General features: G+C 44.6%; 1 protein-coding gene across 3 annotated transcripts in view; it reads left to right on the forward strand.

The window, feature by feature from the left end:
* Positions 1–21,260, forward strand: part of LOC130384775 (IQ motif and SEC7 domain-containing protein 1-like) — an 82,198-nt gene that overhangs the window by 3,158 nt on the left and 57,780 nt on the right. For all 3 annotated transcript variants that reach the window (XM_056593107.1, XM_056593117.1, XM_056593142.1), the window contains exons 2-3: positions 7,133–7,162; positions 11,732–11,839. In XM_056593107.1, the coding sequence (XP_056449082.1) occupies positions 7,133–7,162; positions 11,732–11,839 (138 nt within the window). The remainder of the gene's footprint in view (positions 1–7,132; positions 7,163–11,731; positions 11,840–21,260) is intronic.

A 21,260-nucleotide genomic window follows, 5' to 3' on the forward strand; every position in this document is an offset into this window, starting at 1 on the left:
CAACCAAAGCTACAAAAGGCCTTATGGCGTTTACAGGTTAGAACCATACATAATTAAATTCCTCTTTGTTCACCAGTCTCTGGAGTCGTCTGCCGGGTCAGCTCTGCACCCTGCGAGCATTTATGCTGACAGCCTGCATCACACTTTACAGACTCATGCTCCTACTCCCCTAAATCCACTTTGGAGTTTAGTTTTTGTAATGCAAGGCAATGGCCGGCAAGTAATACGCGTTTGAGGTGAAAACTGTCAAAGTGATCCGGGGGTTTAATCTCTGGTATAAATTGGTTTATAAATATCTTGCCAAATTCTTTAGTGACTGGTGGTTGCTGGAGCCACTCGTATCTGAACTTTTGCTCTTTGAGTAGAATGGTGTGTGCAAGCACTTTCACGTCTTTATCGTGAGGAATGGAGGAAGCTGCCAACTCCAATCCAGCATTCTGTCCAGTTCTCAGGTAACCAGCCGACTGTAAATTACTTCTGGGCTGCCATTATGTTTCCTCATCTAAATTGTAGATGACAAAGTGCTGATGTCGTTGTTAGTTTAACTTTTCTCTCCGAAGCCTTCATCAAGCTTCTTTAAACGGAGCAGAAGGATAGCATAACCATAAACACATCAACAATCTACAACTGACAGAAAATACAAATTATACATTTAAGTAAAAAAATACTAAAACAACAATGAGGTGGTGTTTAAGGGCTGTCTCTGCGTCAATTCGAGAGACGTAAGCTTAAGATTATCTTCCACGCAACAATATTGTAGGATATCCACTGGCATCTGCTACTTTGCAATAATACTTGGTAATTGGATCCAACCCTTTGAACCAGAACATTCATTGAAAACCATAAGTAAGTTGAAGCTCCGCTCTGGAAATTTAACATATTGTGTTGTGGGTCTCTTGACAGGAGCAATCCATTAAAGTTCACTTTGAGATCCAGTACGCAATTATTTAAGACATTTTCTTATAATTGATGAAATATTAATGAATAATCTGGTACATCCTTTAAGAATCTCTTCTGCTAAGTTTCTGTTGATTGAATGCATTTGATTGACTCACCAAAGGCAACGGAAGAGGAATATACTGTAGGAAGGAAGTGATGGAAATGACATCACTTTCAAATGCATGGCTCCTCGCAGCTGGCATGTGTTGATTAACTGGGTGCAGTGTTTGATAAAACATATTTATTACATTTGAAGATGGCATTTTTGTTTCTTTAAATGCATACCACTATTTCTGAAAATAAAAATATTTGTATCGCTGTGAATAAAAAATGCTCAGTTGCTGAACAGGAGCCATTGATTAAATAATAGATGTTATTCAGGGTACACAGTTTCGATTAAGCATTATTCAGCTCTAGTTGGATTTTTAATCATGGTAATATAATGGCTACTATATTATGGCAGGCTTTGGGCATCTTCCAATTTCGGAAAATGTGGATACAGATCAGAAGGAAAAGTTTGAAAAATTGTGTGACGCATGATCTGATATGCATAACAATGAACCCAAATGAGTCACAAAATGCACCACACTGTGTCATGCTGGTTTGAGGATTCTTCCGAGTTCTTCCCTCTTCAGAAGTCCCCGGGAGAAGTCGTGCTGCTTTTCTCTTTTGGTTTGAATGACAAAGTGTCCTCACGCCTTTTGACTGCTCGTCTCACAGAGCCATCCGGCGCCCTCACTCAGTACAGATGAACAGCTTTTAATACAACTCTCCTCCCAAAGCCAGCCACAACAGTGGCCCCTTAAGCATGGGTTTCAGGTACCCCCCTATACCTGCAGGGTATAATAGCCCATGAAAGAATCCTGTTTCCTTTGACTGGCGGCGTCCACCCCTTCACGCAGCGATATGCTGAACAATCACTGTGCCGTTTTAAGATTTATGACCACCGCAGGATCTCCGGACGAAAAAACCCTAATGAAATCCCACAGCTAGATTAATTTCTACTTGGGATGATTTGCAATCCGGGGCCCACCTACAAATCTCCAGCAAAGGCCGAAGAAGATTTGCAACGTGCACATAAAAGACGTGCCCCCCGCGCCGACAGCTGCCTCCACTGTTAATGAGCTGCACCTCTGCAGACGCTGCTCCTCTCACGGCTTGCCTCCTTGGCAGCATTTGAGGGAGAGGGAGAATTCGGCAGTGAAACTACCCCTACTCCCCCCCCCCCCCCCCCCCCACCCCCACCCATCAGGGTGTTTGTATTTGCTTTTTGATGTAGCGGTAGCGTCCCCATGCTGCTAGCTAATGATGGCTCTAATGACAGCTCTTACCTCTGTCTAATGGGTGATTAGTGAAGTAAATTACGAGTAAAGGCCACACCGCAGGAGGGGATGCGTGGCACAGCCAAGCGGGCTGCTATTGGCCCCCAAGCTAAGCTCTTGTAATAGTTAACTTTATTGCTTTGACTTTATTTATGTTTATGTAACGTCATCTTATATGTGTCCATATTTCATTGAAATGGCATCCACTTTAAAAACCACTGGGTTCAGGATGACATAATCTTCCGGGCCGTCTCAATGCTATGGAAGTGTAGACTGATGCCTCGTGGCAGGTGTTAACGAGAGAGGGAGAGGCAAAGCTTCTTACGAAAGAGGCTTCAATAATGCCAACCTCATGCCAATTTTCTAATATAATATTCTCCTCTGTAACCTTCAAAACTCCCATGATTCAAAATGCTACAGAAAAAAATGCCTGTACAATGAATTGGTTTAGATATGGTTACTTTTGTGGTTACCAAGTGTAATATTATCGATGAAGACCTAGCATGGCGTAAGATTGCATCAGTGGCAATAATGGAGCCTTTATTATATAATTGTATTAGATATTACAGAACAGATAATTATTTTTTTTCCAACGTTCAGCACATTCACACGAAGCCTGGTTCCGCCCGCCTAAGTACTTTCGCTCAATTGGAATATCCCTTCAGTACTACGTCTGGGTCTGCGGTATGTTAGTGGGTTTTCTCCATCCAAATTTTCTGCCTCCAATCAGCGAACAGAGGTAGTGGCTGAGTACAATGACGTTAAAGTCAGCTCTCGTTGATGGACATCTTCACGCACGGTGTTTGGTTTGTTTACAGCCTGTGCGCAACTTGATTCCCGGCAAAACGTTAGCGATTGGTATATAGTTTTAAACTTCAACAGACACCCGCCTTCCAGTGAGTTAACGTTTGTCAATTGAGTAGGTCCAGACTCTCTGGGAGTCTGGTAGGACCAGGCTAATTCACACGTGGTGCTACACAGTTTAACTCCTTTATCACGATCTCCAACCGTTACTTGTTGTTGCCTTCAGGCATCTCATGTTTTCATATCTAATAGTGATCCAGACACCTAAAAGCGTTTGGATCACTATTAGAATGGACCACATATGGTCCATTCAAACAAATTACCTGTCTCGCGGTGGCCTGAAACAGCTGATGCAGCTGCTGAATCAGGGCGAACGGCTAGTGTAGTATACCTGTGGAGAGCCGCTGAAGTGGGCTTCTCTATTCTTTTTGCCAACCAACTTTTGTGGATGCAAGTGTTGATTTTGGCTGAGCTGCGGCAAGCTGCAAGAGTCTGTTAACAAGAATGAGGAACGCGCACGCACGCACGCACGCACGCACGCACGCACGCACGCACGCGCACACAAACGCACACACAAACGCACACACAAAGGCACACATATGAACCTCAGAGGACCTGTTCTGGAAAGTGTTTCAATTCAGATCCACACTATGGGTTTCGCTGAATGGTCGTCAATGGATATCATTTCGAAAAGTAGAGACAATATGCAGAAGGTACTAGATACTTGATCTGTTGTAGCAGCCGGTATTTCTGTATATTTATTTCATAAATAGGAATCTTGTAAAATAGGTCGGACCTGCTGGTAACCATAGAGCATTGGGCTTATTGCTCAGCAGCGACCATGTCCTCTGTATATCTCCGGCCAGACAGGACTCTTTGAGCTGTTTTACTTTGGCCTTTACGGGAGATTTAGTGGTCTGCTCAAATCCATGCAATATGTTCAGGAATGCAGCCGGGGTGAGGGAAAAGTTGAGGTTGTTTTTATGTGTTGTGTATTCAGCTCACACAGTAGCGATTGGATTGTGTAACATTTTAGTGTGTGATATTTTCCGCATCTCCAGGCAGAGGCCCTCCTTGTCCCATAAAGCAGCCTAAAAAAACTGCTTATATGAAAAATATAAAGTTTTGGTTGGTTATTCGAAATGGCCAAACTTGAAGTGTATTGATTTGAATCTGATCTGCATTACTTCGGAGAGAGAGATAGAGGGGGGAGAGGGGGTTTGCTGCTTGTTGCCTGAAAAGAGGGAAATATTTGCTACCGTTATCTGAGGTTTCCAGTCAACATGTAGGCTTTCTATGGAATTGCAGATGCAGTGTAGCCCACGGTTTTATGAACTGGGAAGCAAAGTATCTTTTATAGCACATCTTCCACTTTCTCTGTTTGCAGGTTTCATAATGGAACAAATTATTGTATTTACTGTGAGTTTAACAGACTGGCACAAATAAGACATTAGGTAACTAAATGCAAGCCATGCCCGTTACTTTGCTCAGTGTATCTTTCATCCATGGAGAGCAAAACCAACCCACACACATCATTATCTCTTCTCTTAACCTCCCTCTCACTGGTATATTCAGACGGTGAATATAAAAAGCTTGAAGCCATTTGCTTAGCATCACCTAGTCTGAGAAAAGCAAACAAACAACAAGACAAACTAGGGTTTATAATAAAAGACGAACGCAGAAATAAGCAATTGAGGAAATATAGCTTTTGGGTAAAGCGTTTAATAAGTCAGTGTGACATTTAGTACGATGGAAACCATTTCAACCAGCGCTTGTCTGTGTAAACACCTCAAGTGAAAGTAAGGCCGTATTGGATTTCAATGACTCCAAAACAAGGAAGGCCATCATGAAAATAAGTATGCAGGCTAATGCACTTTCCCAGTCATATCGTGTTTCACACTTTGTTGCAGAGAGGCAGATTGATAAAGGCGGAATCAGCATTTACATTCTTTGTTTTTGGTGGTAGCCTGTGATGTGTCCCACTTCCTGTTCCAGCGGCATGCAGGATGACCTCACTTCCACAGCCTCGCCGTCTTTGAACCACGGAGGTCACAGGAAGCAGATAGGGCTGCAGCGGGGGGAAAAAACGAGAGAGAGAGAGACAATGACGGACCATGAGGGACACACACACACACACACACACACACACACACACACACACACACACACACACACACACACACACACACACACACACACACACACACACACACACACACACACACACACACACACACACACACACACACACACACACACACACACACACACAGAGAGAGAGAGTCTGTGTTTCCACGAAGCAGTGTGTGGAATGTGGACAGGAAAGACAGCGGACTAACGAGATTCCAGGAAGTTTCGGGATTGAAGGCACTGCTGTCCCTTGAGGCTCGCGCTCTCTGTGTGGGACCACTCTGGTGGCCACCAATCACAGGGCCAATAAAAGTCGGTGTAAAGTGATATGTCCAATGGGTTCTGGCATTTCATGCATTATTAAGGCAGTTTGTGGAATGCACCTCACTGCACCCCGGCAGCTGCTCTGTGGCAAAATACACGTGAGAAAGAATTTAAGATTACTCTCTAATTGGCATATTCAACATTATGCATGTCACTCTCAAAATGTGTTTTGAAATTCAATCATTATTGTTATTTTATTGCATTTTTTTTTGTCTGAACAAACATTTGGGGAATGATTTATCGTTCATTCAGTTTTATTGAAGCCCTATCTATGTTGGAAAGTTGCATTCTCGTTAAGAAAAGAGATTGCAGTGAAGTAATTAAGTTAAGGAAATGAATGTTCATGACATAGGGAATATGCTCACAGAATAACGATCTTCACATCATTTTCAATATCAACCACTTCTCTGCGGTGCAATCTCCACCTTCTGTTAACGGCACCCTTCCAGAGATAAGAGACGGGAGGACATGCAAGTGATTGCCTTCCACACTACAACATCAAAACACGGCTCTTGTGGCCATGTACCAACCCGACAGGTCGGGCCGTATGTCATCCAGGCTTAACGGTTTGATAAAGTCTTGCTAAACACTGCGGTCATCGGCGGCCCTGTGCTGAAAGGCTGGATTTATAGGTCATGGCCATCCTTGGCCTTTATGTGCGTGAGAGGAGCTGTCCAGGGTTCTGATCAATGCAGCACCACCCCCCCCTCCCTCCCCCCCCCCCGTCACTGTCAGGGTGCTGAGTGATGGGCAACACCTCGCTGACCTCTGGGGGGGCTGCCACTGCGTTCCCTCACTGCCAGCAGCTTGTTCATTTAACAACGGATGATCTGAGGGAAATGCTTTGGTCTGACTTCGGCCTTTTTTTATCTAACCAGGAAGGCGTAGGATATGAGCGGATCAATACTTTCAGTAATTGCCATTGGATGTGGCTGCTGGTATGTGTGTCAATGAATCTCACCCGTCCGCTGCATTATATTGACCCAGCAGCAGTATGCTCGTCAACTCAATGAGCGGGGGTGCCTGTTTGTGTGAGCCTGCTCATTAAAGAAGAGGCAGAATGTATGTTTGTGGTTGTTTTGAAATGTTCTATAAAGGCCTTATATTTAAAATAAATATACATGTATATATGCTTTTTTTTTTAAGCTTCAAAGTGGACCACACTGGAGGCAAGGTAGAACAGCTTGGGCTGGAGAGATTGGGCCAACATTATTAACGATCATTGGGAAACTCACAGATAACATAAAACAAAGAACTGGTGTATTTCCTCTGCATTCTGAAGCTCTGATTTACACCAGACTGCCCGATGCGGAGGCATTATGAAAGGGTTGAAGTGTTTGTGCTTTTCCACCGTTTCAAGCTGATTCAACAAAAGTTTTTTAAGGCGGCTGTAAAGCAATAAATATGATTTTCTGTTATATAAATATATAATTAATATCACATTCATGTACAATATCGGCACAATTTTGACTGTCATAATTTGCATGGATTTACATCTATAAGATGGATGGTTATGCATCTCTGTCATAGGAATTTTTTGAACTACTGTATTTCATTCCTCAGTGTTAACAACCACAATCACTCACCAAAAGCATTTTCTCTTTTTCTTTCAGGTCTGAATGTGACGTGTCCAGAATGGTCAGGTAGGTCAATATGTTTTTAAGATTGCCCAATTCACCATCAATGTATAATGCACACAAACCACAATTGTAACATTTGATCTACAAATTATAATTAGACTGACAAACGGAAGGTTATGCCTGCCGAGGATGGCACCAAATTCTTGTGGTACTGTTGGCTTTAATGTTTTTCCCCAAATGGATATCTGTGAGCTTGAAGAGTGTGTGGAGAATTTAGCCAAAAGATATGACTGACTGGCCCTTGCAAATTATAGCAATTTTGGTGGTCTTGTAAGCGTATGCATGTAATTTTAGATGGGCAACACTCCTGTCTTGTTGTTGTTGGTCAGTCTTCCTTTACGGTCTAATTTGCTGCAGCAAACTTAACCGGAGGTCCACAGCGAGAGAGGTCAGTTTAGCAGTTGGTGCCAACACAGGGATTCTGTTTTCAAATGCTTATTTGTTTCTTGAAACCTAGTTTAAAATATTAATCTAAATTTGGTGAACGTAATGACGATACACTACAGGTTCAAAGTCATTACCATATCCCTGGCTGGTTTATATGCATGATCGTCATAATACAAGACAGCCAGCCTGTTCAAAGTTTATTGTTAACACGGGGAACCCTCTGGACTTCCCAGCAGCTATAAAAATATGACATATCCCCAAAAGCTACCTTTACTTGTGTGGGCGTGGGTGTGGGTAGGGGGATGGCTGACTGTGAGGGGAAGTAAGAATATGGTCACACTGGAAAGGCTAATGAGAGAGAGATAAACACCACAACACCGTTTAACAGGTGAAATCTGTAATCTAAAGGGATGGCTTCATTCAGGGATCGCAAGAGCTGCGTGGCTGTGAACTGGTGAGCAAAAGCTAAATCACATTGATGATCCAAATTCCTTCTTTTCTCTTGTAATTGTTCCTTTGTGTAATTGTTCTTTCATGCCGACAAAGCTTTTTAGTTACAACCCCCTCACCACACCCTTCCAGCTTAATGGCGCTTTATCCATTGTACAAATTCATAGGGCGGGAAAAATGTATGAATTGGTTTTATAGCATACATAGAAAAATTGGCGGTGTTATCGACCCCGCTAATGTAGGAAGCTAACGAGGAGGATAGCTTTAATCGCTCTTTTTGCGACTTTGTCACCTATTATTGGCAATGGTGGATGGGATATGTTAATATGGCAAGGTAATTTAATCCCTACGTGCCTTCTGTCCTCGTTTCGTGAATTAGTTGAGTGAAAGTAAGTGTGAACCTTTTTTGGTGTTTCATTACACGTACAGCACAATGCAAATGATGCCACCATTGCGACTGTTACAACTTCCACAAGTGAGATTTAAGACTCATTGCAAGTAACATAGAAGGAGGGGTTAGATAAAGTGTTGTATGACTCCTGATACTGGCCATGAAACTGTATCCTTGGGCCTTTCTCTAAAACAGTCAGGGCATATCACAAACGACTGCAAGCAGAAGGCTACTAGTCTCATGAAGTAAGGATTCATGAGGTAAAGGTGTAGTGTGTCGTTTTGTATGTATTTACTTGTTTAGAATCGCTTTGACGATATAGATGACCAGAATTGAATGGAGGCGGCAAATGTAACTGTTATCCATACACCGTCTGCCTTAGAGGATTGGAACAAATTACACCTTTGCACCTTTTTTTGTTATTTTCCGAACATTAATTCTCCACCAAGGTGGGCAAAAGGCAAGGGAAGGCCACGTTGAATTGCCACAGTGCTGCTCTTGCTTTATGACGGGGGAGGTAAACATAAATTTAATATTCTCAGTGGCACGTGGCTGTTATTTTCACCCAACTCTCTGGGGAGAGACACAAAGAGATGGCATTATAAAACCTCCTTATTATGAAAGCGGCAAACGAATGGAGAGCTTTGGCCCTCACGGCTGCTGCTGCTGCGGGTTGGTGTAGGTCATACTAGCCGGATGCTTGTCCAAACAGGAGGGGCGCTCCGCAAGCAACCCCAACGTGGATCCATTCGGCATCATATGCTAAAACAATGCATTAGAAATGTTGTCAAATACAGCAGAGAATTCCCATTTTATAGAACTAAACACGGTGTATTAAACCTACTTTTATTCTTGTTTAAAGATTGAGGTACAAAGCTGTATGGATACGGGTTAAACTTCCCATCGACTTGTTTTCATTCACTGCAGTAAGGGTAGTATCCATAGCCTGCTATAAATACAGACGTAGCGTCCTTGACAGCTGTTTAAATGCAGTGAGCTGTGCTGAGTCGTGCCCGCGATGGCCCGTCTCCGGAGGTGGGCCACAGCGCACCAGACTGCCTCCACCCAGGTACGGTGAAGTCAGGATGCTGCTTTGAGCGAGACGTGGTCTCTCTCGTCTTTCAGGAATATACGCAAAATACAATAACTGTTTGATTGGTTTTTAATCGTTCGTTACTATAAATATTTAGGCCAAATCAAAAGTGTCTAAATAAAAGTACAGTGCGCTGATTTTAGTTGGATTATGTGAGCAATTATCGTCCAACTTGAGATGCTTGCAAAGCAAAATGGCTTGTCGGACACCATAATATAAGATCACATAAATTTAATCAAACTTAACAACGTAAGACAGTAAAGGGCCTGTGTTGTTGTCTCATCGATTAAAGAAAAGCGCGTCATTAGTTAAAGAAACACCCTCAAGCAGGTAGCCTTGTTGTAATGAAGATGCAATTCCTCATTACAACAAGAAGCTCAGAGTCAAACCAAACCAAGCCAAGCCAGCACACGTTTAAGGGAGGGGCCGATGTGTGCCGCTTGGCATTAACAAGACATGCTTACCATGGTGAGTGAAGATGGGCTGACCCGTCCTTAAAACAGCCGGGGAGACGGCCTCCCTCCAGGGCCATGCCCGTGTATGTCAGGGCCTCATCATTCTCATCCACAGAGAGTCTCAGGACCCATCCAGCTCTTTCTCTCAGGATCTCTTGAGGCTCCACCATACGAGCCTGTCAACTCCTCTTGTTTTCCTCGTCCGTCTCCTGTTGCCATGGAGAGCGATGCTCCTCACACAGGAGAGAGGGATCGGGGGAGAGAGCGCAGCTAGGCAGTGAGCCAGCCGTATTTGTCCTTGAGTGTTCCTCTGTTGATCGGTCCACGTGGCTGGGACACGATTTAACCTCCAAGTATGGTTCTAATCCTGGTAATGACAACAATGACACGACCCGCCGTTCGATTGGGCCGAGCTACATAACGTTGGACTCCTATGTCGGGGTGTGAGTTAAAGAAATTCCTCCTCTTAGCTGGAGGTGGAATTTCGGTTCATGAACTGACGTGATTCTGTGTGAATAACGAGCAGTGCCAGCAGATCTGAAAAGTTATTGTTCTCGCTCGCTCCCGCTTTCGCTCCTCTCTTCAGAACCCACCAATAGGAACCTGGCACAAATACATTCAGCCTTGTTCAAGGTTCACAGCTCCCCTCGGAGCCCGAGTACAGAGAGACATTAGCATTTCTTTAAATGAATAATTGATTAAGCCGAAACTGCAGAATATGGCGCTAGCCATGATGCCATTAGCTGCTAATAACATTCAGGGTCTCTGTGCGGGGAGGTGATTATATGCTTAGATGCCTTTTTCGTTCCCAGTCTGTATTGAGTTTGTATAGTCTTTTGCAAGTATTCTTCTGTTGGAAATAAACTGAAGGTTGCTCTCTGCAAAAAGCAGAGAGAAATTCTGTCATGTTTTATGAGCCCCCTTTGTGTTCAAAACTCGCTCATGTTCAAAATCAGTTTTGAGGAAGGCCGTAAACATGCAAACGTCTGGATGGGATTTTGAACACCGTTTTTAGGGAACAAGCCTTCGCCATAACGAAGTGAAACAGGTGAACTGAAACACGCATTGTATTTAGTGGGGGTTTTTCACCAGAAGGAAGTGCTGGAAATAATGCAGACTGAGCCGGCTGTGAGATACAGCTGGCGTGTCACAGCCACCCCAGGCAGGTGGTGAAGATCACCGCAAGTCCCGGACTGATCGGCTCCCACAGAGAATTGTATCTCTGTGGAAATGCCATAGCAGCGCCAAGTAGAAGGGTGGCTTGTGGGAGTTGGCACTGCTTCCTAATAAAAAATAAAGACGTCTTTGTTTTTTATATGAAGGCCATCTCAATACAGATCTCTCTCTATATATACGTAAGCACGTAGGAGGATATTCAGTTTGTGTTTTTTTGTGAAGGGTAATAATAAACTTTTTGGTTGTCTTCAGACTTTCACTCCCATATATAGTATACAATAATACTTGTTTTACTATTGTAGTATAATATGGCTCTGTGCTTTGCTGTAACCGCTTTGGCAGCTCACACCGGTGTGCTTTATGACCTTAGGGACTCTGCAGGGGAGAAAAATGAAATGGTAAAAATCCCCATGTCATAAAAGTCTTAAAACCCATCAACATGAAAAAGGTGTCTAGGGCAAGATAGATGAGTTTAATTGCAATTGAGTTCCCATCTCGCAATTCTCACGTTGACTTGGTTCCCTGAAGTAACCGTTAAAGATGATGTGTCTTTCGTTGTAAAAAGTCCTTGAAAAAAACACATAGGCTTGTTGATCCTAAAGTATGTATTTCCTGTTCAGGAGACACGCCTCGTTGCCCGGTGAAGTGATGGAGAACCGAGGGAACATGGTGTCTGCCGGCAGCAGGAGAGGCATTCCCTGCCGCAAGTGGAAGTCTGCTTCCTTTGGGTACAGTACAACGTTATTGCTTTTCCCCCTTATTGTGTGTGTGTGTGTGTGTGTGTATGTGTGTGTGTGTGTGCGTGTGCGCGTGCGTGCGTGCGTGTGCGCGCTTCAGCCAATGCAACATGTCAGGTGCTTTTGCTCAAAAATAAGTCTTGTTTCACAACAGTTGTTGTTCGATCACCGTTGCACGCTATCGCCCCCGGGCATAAAGGCAGAGAGTCCAAGAAATGTCCCACGCTCGGCAACTCTCTCTGCTTACTTATATTTATTTCATGACTCAGCACTTTTTGATGTCCCCGATGTGGCCTAACCCAGCTCGCCAGACAGAGAACCCATTGGATCAAAACTACGGTAGTGTGTTGTACCCGAAGCTCATCACCCTTCAAGCAGTCCATATCCGTCTTGCAGAAACTGAGTTTGTTGGGGTTTTAAGAACCAAACAACATGATTGCGGAGAAAACAAAGACACGCATACACACCGCTAGTCTGACACTGCATCGAGTATAAAACAAGTGTGTCCGCAGAGAACTCATTTGGTCTCGGCTTTCCAAAAATAACAAGTGTTTTGAAGTGTGCTGCTGGCTTTAAGAAGCTGCGATTGAACAAGGAGGAGCTGCAGAGGACAGCTGAATGCTTGGCTCCCAATTGAGTTTTGTTCTTTGTCATTAAATCCTGATCCGTAGATCTCTGATCCAAATTCCTACTTCGTACACATTTTCACGTACTTTCAGACAACGACAACGTTCTGGGTTCTGAAAACCTAAGGCATCATCAAGTGAACATTGAAGACTGGGGTAACCTTTCAGAAAAAAGAAACTGTTGATTGTTAATTAATACCACACACACTCCCTTTGTGTTCAGCGCGTACCTCTGCGTGAACATGGTGCAGAAAGAGCTAATGGGTTAGATGGATCGTGACGGCGAACATGGCTGAGACACTGATCGGGGGAATTGTTTTTCCCGCTGTGCCCGCGACACTGGGGTTCTTTGATCGCTGTTGCTGTTGGGTGTGCTCTCTAATTAATTGACAACCATCTCCTCTCACCTGCGTTTGCCCCATACATCTTGTTAATGGTGATGCCTATCAACGGTTCCAGCTGATTCATTACAGCTGATGATGATGAGGTGTTTTTCTCTGCACTGGAAAAGACGATTCTGAAGATTATTTGGGGTTATTACAACTTTCTGAAACCAGCATTTTCTATTCGCATTTTTCACGCTCATTTGGCTCCCGGAACTTTATCGTTGAGTTTTTCAACAGAAACTCTAAAGTGGTAAAAATGACCTAAAGTCCATTGTAAAAGGTAACTACGGATCAAATCAGAAGTCAGTTATGTCGTTGTTGTTGATGTTGTTGCGTGGATCCTACCTAACTTACTCCTCAACGTTCCCTGGGGACCGCACTAATGGTCCTCCCATCTGGCGTGATGAAATGAATACCAAACACTGAATCCCACTCAGGGTTTTGCTTTGCCGTGCAGAGGCGGCAGGGCTCTTTGGGTAAACGGTTGAACCTGCTGCTGGCTGTCTCTGTGGCTGAAGAGCGCCGGTGAAAGCGGTGGAGGTTCATTACTTTTGGGAGTGCTGCGCTACATCCTCTCTGGCAGGACATTAAATCATGCAGCTTGTTTATCTGCTGCCGACGCTGAAAACACTCACTCGTATGACAAACCTCAGTGTGAATCATCGCATGTTATGTGCTTTTACGTTTATCTATTCTCTGAGCTTTTTTCGAGGGTACATTTTGCTTTATATCCATGCATTTTATTTATAAAACCCAGAGCACACTTTCTATAGAAGTGACCATTTGAATAGGTTCCCTGAGTTTTCATATTTTTTTCAATACTGTGTGTGTGTGTGTGTGTGTGTGTGTGTGTGTGTGTGTGTGTGTGTGTGTGTGTGTGTGTGTGTGTGTGTGTGTGTGTGTGTGTGTGTGTGTGTGTGTGTGTGTGTGTGTGTGAGAATACGTCTATATGTGTTATTACCCCTAACGATAACATTCAGAACATGGGTAAGTCATTTCTGGAGTCTTCTCAACTCTGGTGAAGGTGACCATTTTAATGTTTGCAATATAATATTGCTTTTGCATGTATCCGTACTTGAGAGATTCTGGTGTGTGTATGTGCGTGTCTAAAGTATTCATAGGTCATTTGAGGAGAAGGTGACCAATTTAATTATTGTTTTGCAGTTTGTAAACTGGGAATTTCACAACCGCTGGGCCTGTCTACCTGTGGTGTCCCAGTGGCAGCGGGCCACCACAGGGCGGGCTCTCTTCTGGTGCTTAGTGGTGTGTCATTTGAGCAATCACTTTCTAGTTCAGCAGAACAGACGATGAGAACTGAAAAAAACACCCCACAGGGTGATTTGACCTATTGTCACCTGACACCTTCTGCTTTCTAATTTATTCGTGGGGGAAAAAACAGTCAAAAAAGAAATAAACGTGGATGAATTGTACCCCATGTTTGTTCACACTGAAAACAACTCTGTTCTGGCTGTGAGTAACAACCAGGGGTGTTGGAGACGTACAAGAGACGTACAAGTGTTGGAGACGTACAAGGCAGATGAGCAATGGAATCCAACTTTCTGCCTCTGAGGTACAACACCATGCATTTGTCAATCTTGAATGGGAATTTGTTTGGTTCACCTTAATGCCAAAATTAGTATTTTCCTATTAGGGATTATTCTTTGGTAGCATTTTTTTTGTCATATTTGCTGACCTGTCTGTCTACCAGCTGTCTACATGCTCCATCTCCCGTGACCGTAATCTTCCACGAGGCTAGGCAGACCTATTGCTGAAACTAACGAGCTTGCCATGTATTTTGGGGGCGTGGCTTTGGAGCCATGGAGGGAGCCCTGAAGGTAGGGGTGTGAGATATATATAAATATATAGATACATATAGATATATATATAGATATAGATATAGATATAGATATAGATATAGATATATATAGATAGATATATATAGATATAGATATATAGATTAGATATATATAGATTATTTTTTTTTCTGAATTTGGCTTACATTTCAGCTGAGTGTGTGTGTGTGTGTGTATTTAATCCAGTTCAAGTGTAACATTGCTTCATTATTTAATTAATACTTAAAGCACCAATAATTTGGGGCACTGCCTTTTAATATCTACTTGCAGTTGCGCTGCATTTATAAACCATGATGAAAGGAAAAGCTGCTGTATAAGGGTCTGTTTGGACCCGAGCGTCGTGGAGCTCGCTTCTCATCCGAGGATAGAAATATTGAGTTCCTGCTGTCTGATTGTGATGCGCGTGTGCCAAGTTTCCCGCCCGGAACACTAGCTCATTAAGTGTTTGATTGTTCTCCGTGGCCTCGTGGATTAAAGGGTCTCGCTCGCTTTTTGGTCGGCTGGCCTCGCATACTTTTGCTGCCGGTTTTGCTTCCATTTCCTTTCCCGCAGGGAATAGCACACACGCTCACGCACACGCCATCACACAGAGACACTGTCCTGAATGCTTTCCTCTCTCCTCCACAATCTCTCATTCTCCCTATGTCTCATCTATCACCATTATAGTCATGCGTCTGTAGCCTTCTGCAGCTATCCATCAAAAAAACTCCTACCCTTCCTCGCCTTCCCCATCCCTCTACCACTGTTATTTTTAGGCTCTTTATTGTTCAAGCCCGCAAATAGGATTTCAATACTACTCTTATTTGTTTCCTCCAAGGTTGAAGTGTGTGTGTGTGTGTGTGTGTGTGTGTGTGTGTGTGTGTGTGTGTGTGTGTGTGTGTGTGTGTGTGTGTGTGTGTGTGTGTGTGTGTGTGTGTGTGTGTGTGTGTGTGTGTGTGTGTGTGTGTGTGATAACTGAGCACCTTCACGTGAGGACCAGAGGCGTGCATTTCTTTTTGTCCTCATCATAGTGGAGCAGAGAAAGTAGAGCAGCCATCACGGGGAGGAAGGAGAGCGGTTACAGGGAAAGGGGTTTAATTACTTGATGACGGGGGAAGGACTGCGGTGATCGGAAGGCATGGTGTGCTGGGTCATAGTCACGCTAGGAAAAAAAACCCGGCGGCGCATTACCCTGTCAGCGCCACGGGACGTGGGAAATATAGGGTCTGTCCGTTCCACCGTATTGAGAGGACTCGAGAGACCTTTAGGAGTGTACAAACCTTAAAGAAAGTATTTTGTATAATTTGTCTCGCATGACAAACGTTGCGGTGGTTTCAAATCCAACAATCTCTCCAAATATCGACAACGCCACCTTTGGGGTATGGGGGGGGGATCATTGTGATATGACATCATCCATTACCTAAACCCTACATCAACATGTTGGCTTCTTAAATCCACCACCACAACTTCCCTGTGCTCTTGCCACTGTATTTCTGCCTGCACTCTCACCCCTCACCATTCAATACTCTCTCCCCCCTCACCATTCCATACTCTCTCCCCCCTCACCATTCCATACTCTCTCCCCCCTCACCATTCCATACTCTCTCCCCCCTCACCATTACATACTCTCTCCCCCCTCACCATTACATACTCTCTCCCCCCTCACCATTCTATACTCTCTTCCCCCTCACCATTCTATACTCTCTCCCCCCTCACCATTCCATACTCTCTCCCCCCTCACCATTACATACTCTCTCCCCCCTCACCATTCCATACTCTCTCCCCCCTCACCATTCTATACTCTCTTCCCCCTCACCATTCTATACTCTCTCCCCCCTCACCATTCCATACTCTCTCCCCCCTCACCATTACATACTCTCTTCCCCCTCTCCATTCCATACTCTCTCCTCTCACCGTTCAGTACTCTCTCCCCCTTTCCCATCTTCACAGCTCACTTGGAAAATCCGCCTTCCTGCCCTCCTCTACTGTATGATTCCCTCCACAGCCCCCCTGGCCACCTAAAGAGAAAGGCATCCCAGTAGATTAGTGGGGCTGACGTCCACGCCTGACGGGGTCGGACGGGAGGTCGAATGGGGTCGCGCCTGCGGTTTATATCTTGGAGACGCACACACAAAACATCCCTCAGGGATCTTTCTGTGAGCTTTGTTTAAAAGTGCTTTAATAACAAAGTCCTTTTTGTTGCACTTCCTCCTATGATTTTCTTTCATAAGAAAGAATTTGTTCTGGCTTCTGATCACGCTTCTTATGTGAAGTAGTGTGTAAAAATAAATAAATAAATTGGCTTCAGAGCTTGGTTCTGGGCTTCAATTCATGCATTAATAATATCCCCCGGTTGCCTCACGGTCTTCATCACGTTGAATAGCTGTTACAGCAGCCGTGGGGGTGTAGGTGGAGCAGGCGGCGGTGGTGATGGAGGCGGAGATCTCCAGTCTCGATAACACTGCACAGCGCATTGATTACTCTGAACGGCCTTCTTTTGGCTCCGTTGCAAGTGGCTAATGGGCGCTGCGCTGAACATTGCAGATGCAGGGAGAAAAGACATTATGGACGGTGATCTACCCGCAGGGTGGCTAGGGGGGTGGGGGGGGGGGGGTTGTCATGAGATGATCAAGAGGTGCTCATCAGAGGTGAAGGTAGTAGCACGGTTTCCGTGGTTTGCTTGAACAAATGCATAAAGGCATCTCCACACGGCAGAGCTCCCTCCTGTGGGTAGGGATGTTTATTAGTATTGCGCTTTTGCTTGCTATTTGCTCCTTAGAAATAGCGAGGTAATATGGGAGCCGTACATAGGAGGTTACATTACAGGACCTTGAGGAACCCCAACCTATATGTTACCTTTATTTAATTATCCTCTGGCGGCTGAAACGTTGAAACCCATACGATTGGCCATCCCATCCGAGCCTATAAAACGCCTCCCTCTACATCGTCCCCATTACTGGCTGCACGTATTCCACCACCGGCACTGTTCTGTAAAGTTTAGCCTGCGCCGAATGGTCAGTCACAGCGATGATTTAATAGGCCAATGAAACGGCGAGCCCGTTCCCATTATGTGTTTGAACTCTCTCACTGGGAAGGCGCGCCGCCCGCTTTGATGTTCCCCGACCTCTCCTTCCTCATCGCCCCGTGAGTTAATTATTGGCCTCGCACTGCACCATGAAGGCCCGGGATCTGGAACAAATGGGTCCATGTGGCCTTATGTAGCTTTAACTCTCCCTCCTTCCCTCCCCATCTGGTCCTCTCTCTCTAGGGGAGAGGAGCAGATGAGAACACGGAGGGTATTGTGCTGTATCACTCCTACCGTTTATGCATTTGTATCGTGAGGTGAAATGAGGATGCGGAATAAGGAATTTAAAATGGTGTGTGTGTGTGTGTGTGTGTGTGTGTGTGTGTGTGTGTGTGTGTGTGTGTGTGTGTGTGTGTGTGTGTGTGTGTGTGTGTGTGTGTGTGTGTGTGTGTGTGTGTGTGTGTGTGTGTGTGTGTGTGTGCGCGCTGGGATTGCTTTCAATGCTGTGTGCACCTGCACATTATGTGCTCTGAAGACATGAAAACAAAACAAAACAGGTGGTCTTTGGTTCACGGAGACAAGGCCAGGTTATACATGTGATTAAGAAATGTTAATCTGCAGCCGTGGTGGGATATGGTTCATTGATTAACATTTGAATAGTCCCAATATTGAATTTTGTGTGTCAAATGTAATTGTAGTTTTTCATTGATTTACTTTGTCAGCAGGGGTGAGGGGATCGTAGCTTTTGTTTTGTGTAATTCTATAAGCCAGATGGTTGAATATTGTGTCCTCTCTAGTGTCAGTTGTGAAGTATATAATGGATTTCACATGTGTCTGATTATTACATTAGGTTTGTTGGTCATCCTCCACACACAGGGTGTACATCTTCTTGTCTGAAATGACATTCTGTTGATGATGAAGATTATGGAATATAATGGAAGAAGAATTATCTTTGTCATTATACCCGGGTACAATTACATTTCCATGGCTTCTCCCAATGCAGTTTAAGTAAGAAAAGGCAAAATATCAAAGCAAAACCAGAAAGCAGCAGTAACAGAAGCATAATGTTTAAAAAGTGACGCGTGTTTGAGTACAAGTTGAAAGGACACATTGGTTGACTTTAAATACATAGATGCTAAATATTTGTGTTTTTGTGTGCGTGTCTCTGTCTGTGCTTTTCTGTGCTTTCAGGCGTGTCATAGGGCTTGCTGCGTGTTTGTGTGTCCCCACAGTTCCTATTATCTGAGCTGTGTTCTGGGCAGGGAGGATATGATGGAGGGACCAGCTCTGGGAGAAAGGCTTTTCCTCAGTCCATTGAACAGCTAGCTGTCTCTCTCAGCTTTCAGCTTCTTTGTAATCCAGGTGTTGCCTTTGATCTTTTCGTCGGTTTTTAGGCATCAAAGATTGTGACACGTATAGAGTGGCCTGTTACACTTCATCTGGTCTCATTTTCTACACATTAACCAACATTCAGTTCGATTTTCTCTTCTCAGTTTCTCACTTCTCATTTCTCCTTGGACATAACCGCTGAATAAACTCCCATTGCCGTCACGTTTTCAGTTCCCTATATTTTTACATGCATGTGTTATTTCTTCCCTTTTCCAAACAGCTGTTTTTTTTACAGTAACCTGTGCTTCCAGGCATCTGTCAGTGTTCGACGGGCAGTACGCCACACACACAGAGAGGTCGTACATCCACGCCGTAGAACAGGTCAAGGCTTACTAAGAGCTGGGCCATTCAACTCTGCAAACATTTGCCTTTGAAAGTGTGCCCACAAAAAAAAAAGACTGTACAAACAGGACGTTGAGCGTACCTTGAAGCATAGCGGCGACTGGAAACTCTGAAACAAAGTGTGCCGATTTGGCACGTTTTATGCAATCCGCAGCTCCCCTTCTTGTTTATGTTAGATAAGGTTCATTTCAACCTGTGCCATTCTGTGTGTGTGTGTGTGTGTGTGCAGTGGTGAACATGAACTCGGTGTCTCTCTGGGTGTGTGTGTGTGTGTGTGTGTGTGTGTGTGTGTGTGTGTGTGTGTGTGTGTGTGTGTGTGTGTGTGTGTGTGTGTGTGTGTGTGTGTGTGTGTGTGTGTGTGTGTGTGTGTGTGTGTGAGATAACATAATAACTTTAGCTGGGTAATTCCTCACAACAGCCAAAATTTGCTCTGACACAACATAGCACGCAACAACACTGATGAGATACCCAAGCGCTGCTAGCTACATCAAGCGTGCGTTGCTAAATCATCAGGACTGGTACTTCTTATGCTTGACATTGCGGTGTCAGATTGTTATCCGTATCCCTCCCATGTTTGATTTAGTCAATACTCGGAATAGCTTCCCATTCCCGGCATTGTTTGTGCATTTGTCACACGGTGCGCGCATAGGCCTTTATACAAATGGAAAGAAAAATCTCAAAGTGTAATATCCATGCATGGAAAAGCAGCTTGATTGGAAAAGATGATTGTATTTTCTTTATTTCTTCTTTACATATTATCCATAGCAGTTTTTCCTTTTAAACCTGTGTGTCGGAGTCTCTGAGCTGTGAAATGGGCAAACGTATCCACAGAGCACAAAGACCTTCACACGGCTGACACCTGGTACGCAGGTGTCTCATTCAGAGTCATGATCAAGTGTGTCCTGATCCATCTGATCGGGCCCTCCCCCCCGCTGCCTGAGGTTACACAGAGGCCAGGGTACCACGGCCTGGTGTTAAACCCTTTACGGTGTCACCCGCCGCCGCCTAGCGTACCTTAGGGGATGTAATCCAGGGAGAGATTAGTGGTAAAGCAGGAAGTGGAAGGTGCAGGGGGGTCCGCCACCGAGCCTATCACTTCATCTAGCGCTAGCCCAGGGGGGTCTCGCTGCATGGCTGACGCTTCTCTCCATCTGATGGGGCGGTGTAATTTGCAATTCCCCAGCTCTGGGGGAAGGAGGGGGGTCGGGAGGGGGGTCGGTGGTGTTAGTCTTGGAAAGAAATCCGACTTGAAAGCGCGGGTGCCAGTCCACGGCGGAGGCAGTGGGATACAGCTGTTAGTGTGACGAGACACTGGCTGGCCCCGTGATGTAGTGGTCGGGGACGAATGCCCCCAGTGACTGAGTGACTTATAAGAGAAGGATTAGATTCCACGCACGGAAGATTTCCCCCCTGCCTGGACCTAATAAGGGCAATAAGCCTCATCAGAGCTGTAACCGTTAGCCTGGGGCTTAAACAGTGCTTATTGCCTCCACAACGAAGATGTATTGCCAAGGAAAAATCGAAACATTAGAACATTGAGAACCTTCATTCATCGATCGTGGGAGGACCTGCTTGACCATTGCTCGCTTTTGAAGCTGATGAAATGCCGACTATGTTTTGATTGGTTAGCAGTAGGAACTTGCTGACTGAGCAATCAGCAAACTCGGTTCAAAGTTTGTCTTTCTGTTGTGAAAGCATGCGTGAGATTGCATACATTGCATAAAAGACAAACTGACCCAGAACAGAACTTATTTCACATTCATGTAAGTTTAGTTGTGGTTCAGTATGTCTTTTCACTTGGCAGCCACAGCA

Source organism: Gadus chalcogrammus, chromosome 1 (genome assembly GCF_026213295.1).
Source record: "Gadus chalcogrammus isolate NIFS_2021 chromosome 1, NIFS_Gcha_1.0, whole genome shotgun sequence".
NCBI classification, from domain to species: Eukaryota; Metazoa; Chordata; class Actinopteri; order Gadiformes; family Gadidae; genus Gadus; species Gadus chalcogrammus.